The sequence below is a fragment of the Monodelphis domestica genome, chromosome 5 (assembly GCF_027887165.1).
Source record: "Monodelphis domestica isolate mMonDom1 chromosome 5, mMonDom1.pri, whole genome shotgun sequence".
NCBI lineage: Eukaryota > Metazoa > Chordata > Mammalia > Didelphimorphia > Didelphidae > Monodelphis > Monodelphis domestica.
This window is the reverse complement of record NC_077231.1, coordinates 272,472,214-272,485,415: the sequence shown is the minus strand read 5'-3', so window position 1 is coordinate 272,485,415 and position 13,202 is coordinate 272,472,214. Positions and strand designations below refer to the sequence as shown.

The 13,202-nt window shown below is 36.4% G+C and overlaps 1 protein-coding gene across 8 annotated transcripts in view; it reads right to left on the bottom strand.

Moving 5' to 3' along the window:
* RUNDC3B (RUN domain containing 3B) overlaps nt 1-13,202 on the bottom strand; it is a 117,717-nt gene that overhangs the window by 26,350 nt on the left and 78,165 nt on the right. For all 8 annotated transcript variants that reach the window (XM_001368492.4, XM_003342092.4, XM_001368530.4 and 5 more), the window contains 2 exons: nt 12,833-13,001; nt 6,553-6,710 (listed from right to left, as the gene is read on the bottom strand). In XM_001368492.4, the coding sequence (XP_001368529.1) occupies nt 6,553-6,710; nt 12,833-13,001 (327 nt within the window). The remainder of the gene's footprint in view (nt 1-6,552; nt 6,711-12,832; nt 13,002-13,202) is intronic.

Below are 13,202 nucleotides of genomic sequence, written 5' to 3'. Positions count from 1 at the left end.
TTACTATAATATTTTTTAAATGAAGTTCACAGACTCTAGGTTGTTTTAAATACTGTGCAGATAGCATTATTTTTATTCAACATTAATATATTTATATTTCAATACTAGAGGGATATGTGATGTTGTCTGTGTAGGTATTGCCTCCAGTGATACAGATTAAAGGGCATCTATACCTTCTCACTATGTGTGAGTCTTACCCATGACCTCCAATGTGTCCTCTACAGTGAGATCCATTCAACTTGCTGGACACTGAGTCTCGTAACTCTATATGTTTTCCTTTAGTATACACAGATATCAGTGACCAATTTAGTTGTGATTTAAAAATAAGCCAACAAAGAAGGGCTCATGTTTGCCCTTCATTTTAAAATGACTAAAACAGCTTTAAGAACCTAGCGTGTTATTCTAGTGCCTATAAAATTCAATAGCACTTTGGAAAGCAGAAAAATGATGGCAACAACCGTAACAGAGCAATGTATGGTAAAACAGGGGGAATTTCTTTTGTTGTTGTTTTTGCATGTATTTTAAAAACAAACATTTATGAAACAAGGCCCATGGCATTCCTTGTTCCTTTTCTCATCTTAATGAGTCATTGCTGGCCAGTGAGAAGTAGAAATGATTCATTTTATAATCAGCATCATCATCATTCCATATACTTCCAATGGTTGCTAAGCATTTGCCTCAACCAGGGGGACAGCTGCTTTTTCACTGAATCTCCCAGAAGTTTAAGGAATCTTACCGTCACTAAAACCAGAAAGATAAATACCATTCGTGTAATGCTAGCATCCCTTCATAAACATTATAGACAATACTGTAAGGAGGTCAGAAAGTAAACTGAGGATAACCAAAATATTCAGAGTAGCATTTTTTTTTGTGGAAGTAAAACACAGTAAATGAAGTGAATGAGCATTAATGGAGGGATGGCCGAATGAATTGTGACATGGCATATAATGCAATATTGCTATGCCATCAGAAACAAGGTACTATCAAGAATTTAGAAAAAATAAGATTTCTATGAACTGATGCAGAAAGGAATAAATAGAACTAAGAGAAAAATTCTCACAATGGCCACAGTAACATAAGGAAAACAACACTAAAAACATCAGAACTCAGGTCAACACAATGACAAATTTTAACTCCAAAGGAATGACGATGATCCCTTCTCTCATTAGACAGATAGGAGACTAGAGATGCCAAATAGGGCACATATTATTAAAAGTGATCAGTCAGTATGTTTTCCTTACTGGTATTTCTTTGTTAGGCAAGGATTCCTAAGAGTAAGGATATAATTGGGGTAAAGTGGAGAAAAAGGCAGCCTAATAATAACATACAGAATTTATCAGTTGACATTAATGAAAATTTATCAACTGATAGTAGTGAACCAAACAATAATGGCTTTTCCCTGTTGATTGAGTTGTCTCTAAAACAACTTGGCAAGTGTTGGGGTGATAGCAAGTGTGCAAGTGGGTGATCAATTTCTCATAATCTTCTCAGAAATGGAAGGAGAGAAAGAAAGATTAGTTAGAGTGATGGACATAAGTCTGTATTTGGATATAGGATAAGGAAAGGACAGAAGTTTTTAAAAGATATGTGTATCTCATCGGTAAAATGAGTAGGGTTGGACTAGATCACCTTTAAGGTCTCTTCTAGCTAGAGATCTAGGATCCTATATTCTGGTTGTCTTCAATTTTTTTATCTTACAAAATAGCTCCTATCTTAAGGGAGCATACTGTATTAGGAGGAAGCATTATTCTTTTAATTGGAATACTTGGTTTGATTCCATTCCCTGTGTGACTAAAAGTGGATTACCTATCATCCTTGAACCTCTGTTTATTCATCTGTAAAATGGAAATAATACTAAGTACCTTCCAAGGTTGTGAGAAAAACACCTTGTTTCCTTTAGTGGTATACAGACACGTGAAGTAACATTATTAATGGATGAGGTTCTAACAGTTATTTGGAATCTGGAATGCCTTTCCACATGGAAACAATGTTATGAATGGAAGTTAGTTCCCAAGCAAATAACCAAGCCATATTTAGCTCCCATTTCATTATCTTCAGAGCTCATTTTTATACAATGTCACTTCAAGGTCCTGGACTTTCTTCAATATATGGGTCCTCTTTCCAAGGATAGAATGTCCAATCATTCTACCTCCAGGCTAGAGCCAATGGCTTTCCTGAGCAACTGTGACTATAAAATGTTATCTCTGCTGGTTGTTCTGTTAAGATGAATGTCCAAACTTAATCTATCCTCTGGATAACATATGGACAGTCCAGTGAAAGGCCCTCAACTCAAAGTCATTCCTATTTTGGTAGGTCCTGTCAAGTTTGTGTCCTATTGCCATAGCAGGCTCACTACCTGACAAAACGAAGCATCTAAGTATAACCCCCTGGAAGTTATAACACTAAATGGAACTTGACATCTGCAGTAAAAGGCAGCAGACATAAACATTATCACAGATATCCTGATATGAGAACTTAGAAGGAAGAAGAGAAGGAAGAAGGAGACTAAAGAATGCAACTATCTGAGAAAAAACAACCTGGGAGATTAGGAAAGTCTTTTCCTGAGGTCCAAAGTTCTATTTGCTGAACCACTAGCTATTTCTAGAAGCTGGATCACCTAGCAGTGAGCTATTTCTAGTGTCCACATGAAAAGCAATAAGGACCTGGCCTTAGAGATTTTGTGAAGGGAGAACCACAAGACTTGGCAACTGATTCAATATGGGGTGGGTAGGGAGCAGATCAAACAAGATGAAAAACTACAAACTTGATTGACAAAAGTAAAGCATGTTATAAAAGAATATGAAATGATACAAAAGAGTAAAATAAAACCTCCAACTTGTCAACCGTATTCCACAACTAAACTTTCCTCAAACATACCATCTTCTATAATTTTCAAGCATTCTATATTCCACAGCATAAGAAAATATCTCACACAAACTGAGAAATTTGTGCAGCTTTTGTATAGCAAAATAACCTACAGAAATTTAACAATGAATATAACGGGAAAATATAGAGAAAAGATAGATTTTCAATTGGAAAATAAGCCTAAACATTTGATCTCAGGAAATTCTAGTTGTCACAATCATTGCAAACAATAAATTATTTTATCTTTGAAGCATCTAATACTTGTATATTATTTTGAATTATGACTTTGTATATGGATTATATGCCTTCGAATAGACTATAAGCTCTCTAAGGGGCAAATATCATTTTCTCTATACTTTGGGGATTGTTATAGTAATCTAGAAGGTGAAATATGGCATTCTATTATATATACATTCCTCCAGTTCCTAACACAAAGTGGATACTTTAAAAATGATTGTTGAACATGTTGTCTCTTATTGCTGAACACTTAAGTGTTATTTTCTATTTCTATCTGTTGGCCACTGTCCTGATACAAAAACGCCTAGATCTCTTCCATCTTCGATAAGCCACGACTTGACCTTGCCATCCCTAAAAGCTTTATTGGCTTTTAAAAATCAGCAAACTGTTTTAGAAAACTGCTTATACTTGTTGCTTCCACTTCCTTGCAATCGAGCCATTCAACTGAAACAACTCTTTCCAAGGTTATCAATTATTATGTTTAATGGACAAATCCAATGTTCTTTTCATAGTCCTCATTCTTCTTGACTTCTCTGCAGACATTGTGGACCATCCTCTCCTTACAGATACTTTGCAGGTTTTCATGGCATCAGTCATTATCCATGTCCTTCCTCCCTATGGCTATGTGCCCAAGAGTTCTGTCTTGGATCCTGATTTCTCTCTCTCTCTCTCTCTCTCTCTCTCTCTCTCTCTCTCTCTCTCTCTCTCTCTCTGTGTGTGTGTGTGTGTGTCTCTCTCTCTCTGTCTCTCTCTCTGTGTGTCTCTCTGTCTCTCTGTGTCTCTCTCTGTCTCTGTCTCTGTCTCTGTCTCTGTCTCTCTCCCCCATCAATTTCAATTTCATTATTATGCTTTTGCAGATGACTCTGAAATCTATCCAGCCCTTGCTTCTTTCCTGTTACCACATCTCTGACTTCCTGATAGACATCTCCAGCTGGATTCCCATTGGAATCCCAAATTCAATATGCTCAAAGGAGAACACATTATTTTCCTGCCAAAAACTCACCAGTTTTCCTCACTTTTCAATTTCTCTTGACACCACCATTCACACCTCGGATCACAACCTGAGAACCATTATCAACTTTTCCCTCTTACTACCCATTTCCAATCTTTTCCCAAATCTTGCCATTCTTCCTATACAAAATCTCCTTCATCCATCCCTTCTCTCTACTCACATAATCAAAACCTTCTCAAGTCATTTTTTACATAACTGCTATACTTGTATCCCTAAAGCACAGATGTGAACATATTACTCCTCTACTCGAGAACCAAATGTTCCATGCCCTTCATTTTATAGATGGGTAAACTATGTCTTAAAGAGTTCAAGGATTTAATGCTGGGGCTCAGGCCCAGACATAAAGGACTTTTGTGCTAAAACTGTAGCTGTTTCCTAGCTGTAACCCTGGGCAAGTCACATAACTCTGAGTGCCTGTTTGCTGCTGTTCTCTTAGAATTGATTCTAAAGCAGAAGGCAGGGATTGAAAATAATAATAATAACAGTAAATAAATAAAACTGCCGCTGTGTGATTTGGGGCAAGTCCCTTAAGCCTCATTGTCCTCATCTGTAAAATGGAGATCATCATAGAACCTCCCTCACAGGGGTATTGTGAGGACAGATGAGATTAGCAGATGCAAAGTACTTTGTACACCTTAAGGCACTATATAAATGCTATTTATGATTTTATGACATCATGGTATGACATTAAATAACTAATTATATATCTAATTTGTATAACATAACCAACCACTAGAAGAGGCAATATGGCTAGTGATTAGAGAAGCAAACTCAGTCAGGAAGACCTTAGTTCAAGTCTGGCCTGTGACCCATACTGTGTGACTGATCAAGCCATTTATTTAACCTCAAAGTGCCCCCAAGAAACTCTCCAACTAAGATATAGGACAGGGGCCCATTTCCATTAGTAGAAGTTTTTCCTGGGGGCACTCCCTATATTAATGAAATCACAGGAATGTTTTAAAAACCAGCCCAGAACTGAAAAGAAAGTCATCACCTAGTATTTATTAAATACCTTAAGTAACTACTATGTGCCAGACACAATGACGATACGTATTAACAACAATTACTAAATAGAAAAATAGACCAAGGCTCAGTGATTTTCTTAGTGTCACATACTCCTGGTTTCTCTACCAATGAAGACTGCAACCTCTTTATGATGTAGTCACTAAGTCCTACAGAACTTGATGAGGAGACACCAAAAAGTGACTTTGCCACAGGTCAACAATCAGTGCATGTCAGAGGCCAGGACTTGAATTCAGGTCATCTACACTCTGAAGCCAGCTCTCTAGCTATTCTATTCTGCCCCATCTCAATTTTAAGTAGTTTACCTTTTAAAAAGAAAACAAAGGGAAAAGGAACATTCCTGTAAAATGACCTATAAGCAAATAACTAACAAGGTAGTAGGTAACTTTCAGGGGTTCAGATTAATTTTTCACATGAAAAAGTCCCATTCAATAAAGGTAACTTGAATTAGTTTATGTTCTTAAAATTCTTGTTTTTAACTTTAGTTTAAAAAAACCAAATCAGATCCAATTTAACTTTCATAGATATGAAGAAAATAAAACCCATTTCCCAAAGTAGTATGCAATGAGTTAATTTCTTTCCATTCAAGAGATGGTTGGAAAATCCACTATCTAAAAGCAAAGAATCTCTGAACCAGAAGGAACCTCAGAGTTCTTAGACCCCAACCGCCTCATATTCTAGATGAGGAAACCGGTTAAGTATTATATGCAAAGTAAGAAAATGTATGAAAACTAACAGAATTCAGCAAAATGTTCATAAGACATGTTTGAGGTTTGGGGTCTTTTCCCCTCTCTAAATATTTCTGTGTCTTATCATTTAAGGTAACAAGATTAATTGAGAAAATCCAGCACAAACCTAGCTTGACAAACCCAAGAAAAATTCCCTTTTCAAAGGGGAAACATATATTTGAAACAACCTGGAGAGAAGCCTTTTGTAGGCTAGAAACATCCTTATATTCTTAGGAAATGAACTGTCCTCAAGGCCCGATGAAAATGTATGGAAGAGAATGGAGAGAAGCACAGTCAGGCAGAACAGTGTTGAAAGCACCTTAAGGAAATCATTATGTGCTTTTTTTCTACAAAAAGCAAGTGGCATGAAATGTAGAGCCATATTTTCATAGACTGTCCTTATCCAAGGTTCTGCTGTGTGTCGGGAAATGCTCCTTTTTGGGGTAGGGAAGAAATATTTCAGTTCAGAAAATTTAAAAAGTTTTAAATCTTTTCAAATATGATTTTTAATAAAGAATTTCATCCAGCCACCTTGGCACTTAGATGATCAAAGATGGAACTTGCTTTCTACAACCCAGATAAAAGAACAGGGATGTACATTACATCTGGCCAAAGCTTTTTTTGTGTTTGTGTGTATGTGGGACAAGGGGGAGGAAGGGAGAGTATATTTTTAAGGTTGTCACTTACAGCTGGTCCTGCAGTTCTACGATAATGTACTCCAACTGCTCCTTCTCTAGTTTGTGGGTCAAATCAGAATCTTCAATCCTCTGAAGCAGTAACTTGTTCTGAGAAACAGATTCAGCCAGCTGGTTCTCTCGAAGTCTTAATAGTTCTTCAAGATAACCCTGGACACAGAGGAACACCAAGATAGCTCACTGTAACAACAAACTGACAACATAAAATAGCATTTCTTTGGCACCCTCCCAATATCGTTGGCATCTTGGTCTCGTAGTATTATGAAGACATTTTAAAGTATAGTATTTTATGTTTGATGATAAAGCAGTTTAAAATAAAACCAACCCTCAATGATCTCAGGGTTTTTAGATGGAAGGGATGTTAGATTATATCTATTCCAGCATCCTATACACTTTGTGAATCTGCTTTACAATATGGTTGACAAGTAGTCATTTAACTTTTGGATCATACGCTACCTTATTTATTATTGTTGTTCAGTTGTATCAGTCATGTCTGACTCTTTCTGACTCCATTTGGAGTTTTCTTGGCAAAGATACTACAGTGGTTTGTCTTCACCAGTTCATTTTACAGATGAGGAAACTGAGGCAAACAGGGTTAAGTGACTTGTCTAGGGTCATACATCTAGTAAATGTCTGAGGCCAGATTTGAACTCATGAAGATGTCTTCTTACCTCCAGGGTCAGTACTCTATCCACTATTATTGTCATTGGGTTGCTGCAGTTGTCAGACAATTTTTCTTTTTACCAAGCTGAAACTTCACTACCTGTTAACATCCTCCCACTTAGTCCTAGCACTGCCCATGAAAGCCACATGACACTTGGAAAATTCTCAAAAAAAAAATATTACCCCAACATATCCAACTGTTGCTTCTTCCCTCACTCCATGACAGACAGACCTGTCCATTTCTTAGTCATATCTATCCTTGATAATATTCTTTACACACTACTTCTGGCACACCAGTCATTTTGAGAAATGAAATCACACCTGTTTCTATCTCATCAAGACCAAGAGCATCTATCGGCTATTCTCCCACAATTTTCAAGAGAAATCAGTCATCAGAATTGCTGACTATTTCTGGCTGTATTTTTGGTCAGCTTTTCCCTATGGGAGAGGTAGGATAGGATCCACTGTTCTGGAATTTTCTCCTCTTTGAGATACCTTGATAATCAGTCCCTAAGTTCCTTTAAAATTATATTGCCTAGCTATATGTGGAATAGATTCAGACTTGTTTTTCTATTCTGTTTTGTATGCTTAAATGCTCATCTTATCTGATGTTTAAGTTTAGAATTAAAAAAGATAAAATAAAGTTAACAAAATTATAATGTCTCACATAAGCCTCTTCCCTCTATAAAAAGCCATTGCAATTTGTACTGCTGGAAGGAGCATCCATATCTTTAAAATGCATTTTACAAACTAAGTTGGGTGGGGCATCATTTGCTTGTTTGGTCAGGCCCATCACAATTCTTTATTTTTAATAATTTTTTATTGATGTCTTTTGATTTTTACATCACTATAGTTTTCTCCAGGGTTCCTCTCTCTCTCTTTTCCTAGAGATTTATCTCATATAATGAATTATATTTTTAAAGACAAAAAAATAAAGAGGAAAAAATCAGCATAATTCGTCCATAAATTTAAAAAGTCTGAATATATGTTCCTCTTCCTTCTGCAAAGAGTAGAAGTGTCTTCTCTGAACCTTTCTTTCTTGCTATGCTTTTTCCTTTTAGTTTTGCAACTCTTACTTTTGATTTCTTTCCTGAGTGGCTGCTCCTTCTATTCATATTGTAATTATTGTGTATTTGATTTTCTGACTTTGTTTACTTCGGCTTTCAATAATTTATGTAGATCTTTTTATGCTTTTCAGCATTCATCAAATCCATCCTTTCTTATAGCACAGTAATATTTATTCCATTCCATTCATGTACCACAGTTTGCTTCGCCATTTCCAATCAGATGGAAATCCACTTTTTTCTGATGCTTTGCTTTCACAAAAAATTCTGATTTAAATATTTAGGTGTATAAAGGCCCGCTTTTCTCTGAGACTGACATGTGGCCTCATATGGGAAACAGGTCGTTTATCACCTCAATGTTTATTCTTTCATTTAAGATCAAAGAAATTAATTTTAGAAGCTCTGAACTTGAGAGTCAGAAGAATGAGCCTCTTCACACTGGAGTCCATGAAGTCTAGAGTCAATATTCCAAGGAGCAAAAATTGACTTTCAGAAATGGCAATTGGGACTTAGCCCAGTGGTAACAAACACAAGGATACATTTATTGGCAATGGTAATGATCCAGTTGGAACTGAACTGGGTAAGACTCGTTCCTAGATTCTATACTGACATTATGGTAAAGTGGGCCCTTTCTCCCCAGAAGCCAAAGTGGGAGAAGAGAGAACATATGTTCAAAGAGTTGGGGGAATTGTTTTGTATTTTTTTCTTGTTATATCTTCAAAATAAATATACCTATTTAAAAACCAATTGATGTTAGGTAATTTCATGGAATTTGGACACTAGTCAATGTCAACTACCAACAAGGAGCATATATCACCAAAAGGAGCTGGAGCCAATGGCTGTAGAAACAACAAAATCCATTAGATTGTGGAGAGGGATGGAGCCAACTTTGCTCTGGTTGAGTGAGGCCAGAATGTACTCTTCACACTAGTTCAAGGCCAATTTCCTCTCCTCTATGCCATACTGACTGGAATAATCTGCTTTAAATTTCAGAACAAAGTCTTGTTAAACAATGAGACTGTTATAGTTTCCATCATCTGTAAAATGAAGATAAGAATAACAAGTACCTAATTTGCAGAGCTGTTTTGAGACTCGAGTGAGATACCACCAGGTACCCAAACGCCAATGTTCTACCTATATTTTCAAGGCCCACAGCAGTTGCAACCTCAAGAAATGCACCTGGCATTTCTTCCAGATTCAGTGGAGTTGGAATGTGAAGTAATGAGACCCCTGTTTTTCTAGGAAGTCACATTCAAGAACATTTGTGGTGGGAAAGCAGGCACTCCCTAAAACCACTCCGGTATTTTCTTTCCTTCCCAACATCTAGGACAGCCACTCCTTCTCCTGACATTCTTCTGCCTGAGTCACTCCCTGCTACAGGAAACTCCCTGTTATCAAACGTAGTTGGAGGATGCGCTTCTGGTTATTCAAAAATTAAAGGGTTTTCATCTGTGTACACTATGCACCGCCAACTTTGTTAGCCTTGAACATAATAAAGGATACTTAACCTTCAAAATATACTTAAGTAACTTAATCTTTCCCAGGCTTGCGAAGGAGCATCAGGGTTTTTACAACATCTCTGATGTAGGATTACACTCAAACACATCTGTATGAATGTGAAGAGCTATTTCTATGTGGCAAGGTCTTACTGTGTTAGAGAGACAGCATGGTACAGTGGGGAGAGCACTGATCTTAGAGCTTGGAAGACCTAGTTCCTATCTCTGATACTAGTTGTATAAGCCTGGACAAGTCACCGAAGCCCTGTGAGCCTCAATTCCCTCTTTTGTAAAATGAGGATAATACACCTAATTGGCAGGATTATTCTGAGGCTCAGGTGGAGTTTCCCAAAAGTCTTAGGGCAATGTAAAGAGATTAATGCTTAACCTAGTCCTAAGACTTTTGGAATACCTTGCCTCCACATAAAGTGTTTTCCAAACTTCAAAGTGCTATTGTTATTATTATTACTACTGTAAGCTAATTTGGAAGGTACATCAATGCCATGATATTTTGTGGCCCAAGAGTATTTGTGAGAAGAAAGGATCCAATGTGACTTTTCCTAGATTCTTATAACATTTTTAACAAAAAACAAGGGGAATATGGTGTATGAGAATCCTGAGAATCGTGAAAAGCTACCAATTGGATCCTTAAAACAGAAGATATCACACTATTTCCAACTCTCTTATCTTTTCTTTCTAGTCTCTCTTTTCCTTACTCCTCTGTGGAAGAACACTGCCATCATGAAACACTATCAAGATTTTAAGTGCTTTTGGTTTGATAGGGATGTTATTGGGGATATAGACTCTAAAGAACCACCCTAGTGAAAAATATTAACAATATGCAAATAGGTCTTGATCAATGACACATGTAAAACCCAGTAGGATTGCTCATTGGCTTGGGGAGGGGGTGGGAGGACGGGAAGGAAAGAACATGATTCATGTAACCATGTAAAAATATTCTAAATTAATTAAATAAAATACAATAATATAAAAAAGATTTTAAATGTTTCTTTTGAGTGTCCAAAGTACTAAGTTCAATTTATGAATGAGAAAGGAAGGCTAAAGAAGGGGGAGAAGGGGACATGTGAATCTATACTTTATCCTACCACACAAAGGAATGTCCATTAGTTTGTTCAATGATTGCAAGAAGCTAAATGTAATGTTATGGTTTGGGATGGAGAATTGGAAATGCTTTACTCACTTAGCCTCAACATTCAGGGTAAGAAGTTGATGATTGTAGGGAGCTGATGAAGAAGCAGAAGTAGCAGAAAGGAATTTGGGTCTACTACTTTTATATGTCCCACTGTGCCTACCATAGTGCCAAACACATCAGTATGGAGATGTCCCCTTCCTCTACAGTTTAGTTCACAAGTATTTATTAAGCTCCCACTATGTGCCAAGCACTGTGCTAAGCACAAGTGAGTGGCTATTGTCAAAAGAAATCATTGTCTATTGTGGCATCTGGTAATTAGATTCTTCAATAATCAAGAGGCTAGTCTTCTAGCCATAAGCAACTATCCAACACCAGGATCTGATATACAGCTGAAGTTTTTCTAGCTTAGCATTTACCTACCAGAGCTCAAACTTCACTGTTATAACATTAAAGAACTGAGGCTCACCTGCACACAACAGTGAGGCATTAGGGAAGAGTTTCAGCAGGAGAGAAACTCAATAAATAAATGAATAGCCATTAATAACAAGAAAGTCTTCATGTACAACAAAATATTTATAGTAGCACTTTTGATAAGAGCAAAGAATTAGAAGCACAACAAATGCCTGCCACTTGGGGAATGGACAGACCAACAATGATATATTGTAAGGGGATATTATTGGGCTGTAATAGAAGAAGAGCATGCTGATTACAGAGAAATGCCAAAAGATTTATCTGAATTGATGCAGCCGGAGGAAAGCAGAGCCAAAAAAACAATATAGAAAAGGACTACAATAATGTAAAAGGGAAGAAACAAAGCAAGAAAAATTATTTACCAAAAAACCCTTAAAGAACAAGCAATACCCTAAAGAAAGAATGTGAAAAAAACATTTCCCTTTCACTCCTTTACAGATTATATAAAACTGCCCAGATTTTCAGATTTTTTTTCTGTATTGTTTAGTTTCACTGATTTTTCCCCTCTTTTTCTTTTAAAAATATTAATTATTGTTGTATGAAATATTTCTCTGGGAAGGGAGGATACAGGAAATTCAGGCTATTTAAAAACAAAAGATATCATTAAAAAATGACTTTAAAGTAAATAAATTGAAAATAATCAACTGGAATACATACATCAGGAGGCAGCTAGGTGGCTCACTGTGTAGCAGACTGGGTGTGGAGTGCAGAAGACTTGAGTTCAAAATTCTACCTCAGGCAATTTACTATCTGTGTAACCCCAGGCAAGTCACTTAACCTCAGTTTGCCTTAATCCACTGGAGAAGGAAATAGTAAAGGACTCTAGTATGTTTGCCAAGAAAACCCATGAACAGTATGGCCCAAGAGGTCATGAAGAGTCAAACATGACTGAACAACAATATAAACATCACGGTGTGAGAAAGCTAATTATAATTTTATTGCTTTATCTAAATCAATATGTCTGTCACATAAATTGACACATTAAAATCCCAAGAATACAAGATTAGAAAAAGTAATTTATTTAGAATTAGAGCTGTTCATCTTTATCCTTATGGCCTTAATATCTCTGAACTTCGATTTCTGCATCAGTAAAATAAGGAGACTGGACTAAGTGATGCTTAAGATAAAACTTTCCAGTGCTAGATTCTGTCATCCTATGAATATTAATAAACAGTGTGGAAGAAAAGAATATTAGGCTGTTGAATTATGGCACTAAATTAAGAACTGTCAAACAATAAAAAGTCTAACTGATATGGTGATGAACTCCTACATTCCTAATTAGAAGGAACAAAAAGAACCCAAAAGAAAGAGAAAATAAAAGATCACTTCATCAGAATCTCTTTTAAGCAAGTACTACTGAAAATATACAGTATACATTTAGGTGAGGTAAAGGATCAACTTAACATTTGACCAGTGGGTAAGTACCTTTTGTTCCAGGGTAAGCTGATACTTCTGCTTAACTCTCTTACACTTGTTGAACCAACTATTTTCATCCATGATAAAAGGAGGGCCAATATTCTCTGGAGTACTACTTTCACTACCACTGCTGCCCAAGGTCCTTAATTCTTCTTCATCACTGCTGATGCTATCAGAACTACGAATACAAAACATTATGAACAAGTAAATATTTCTTATATACAATGTTTGAATGTAAAATTAACTTTTGAAATGGAAAAATCCATAATAATTTAGCTTTAGTTGCTTACAATAAATATTTCTGAACCAAAGTCAAGTGAAAGCATCTCTTCTTTGGAGACTTGAACCAAAAGGCTCCTGGGAAGAGGATCTAAAACTC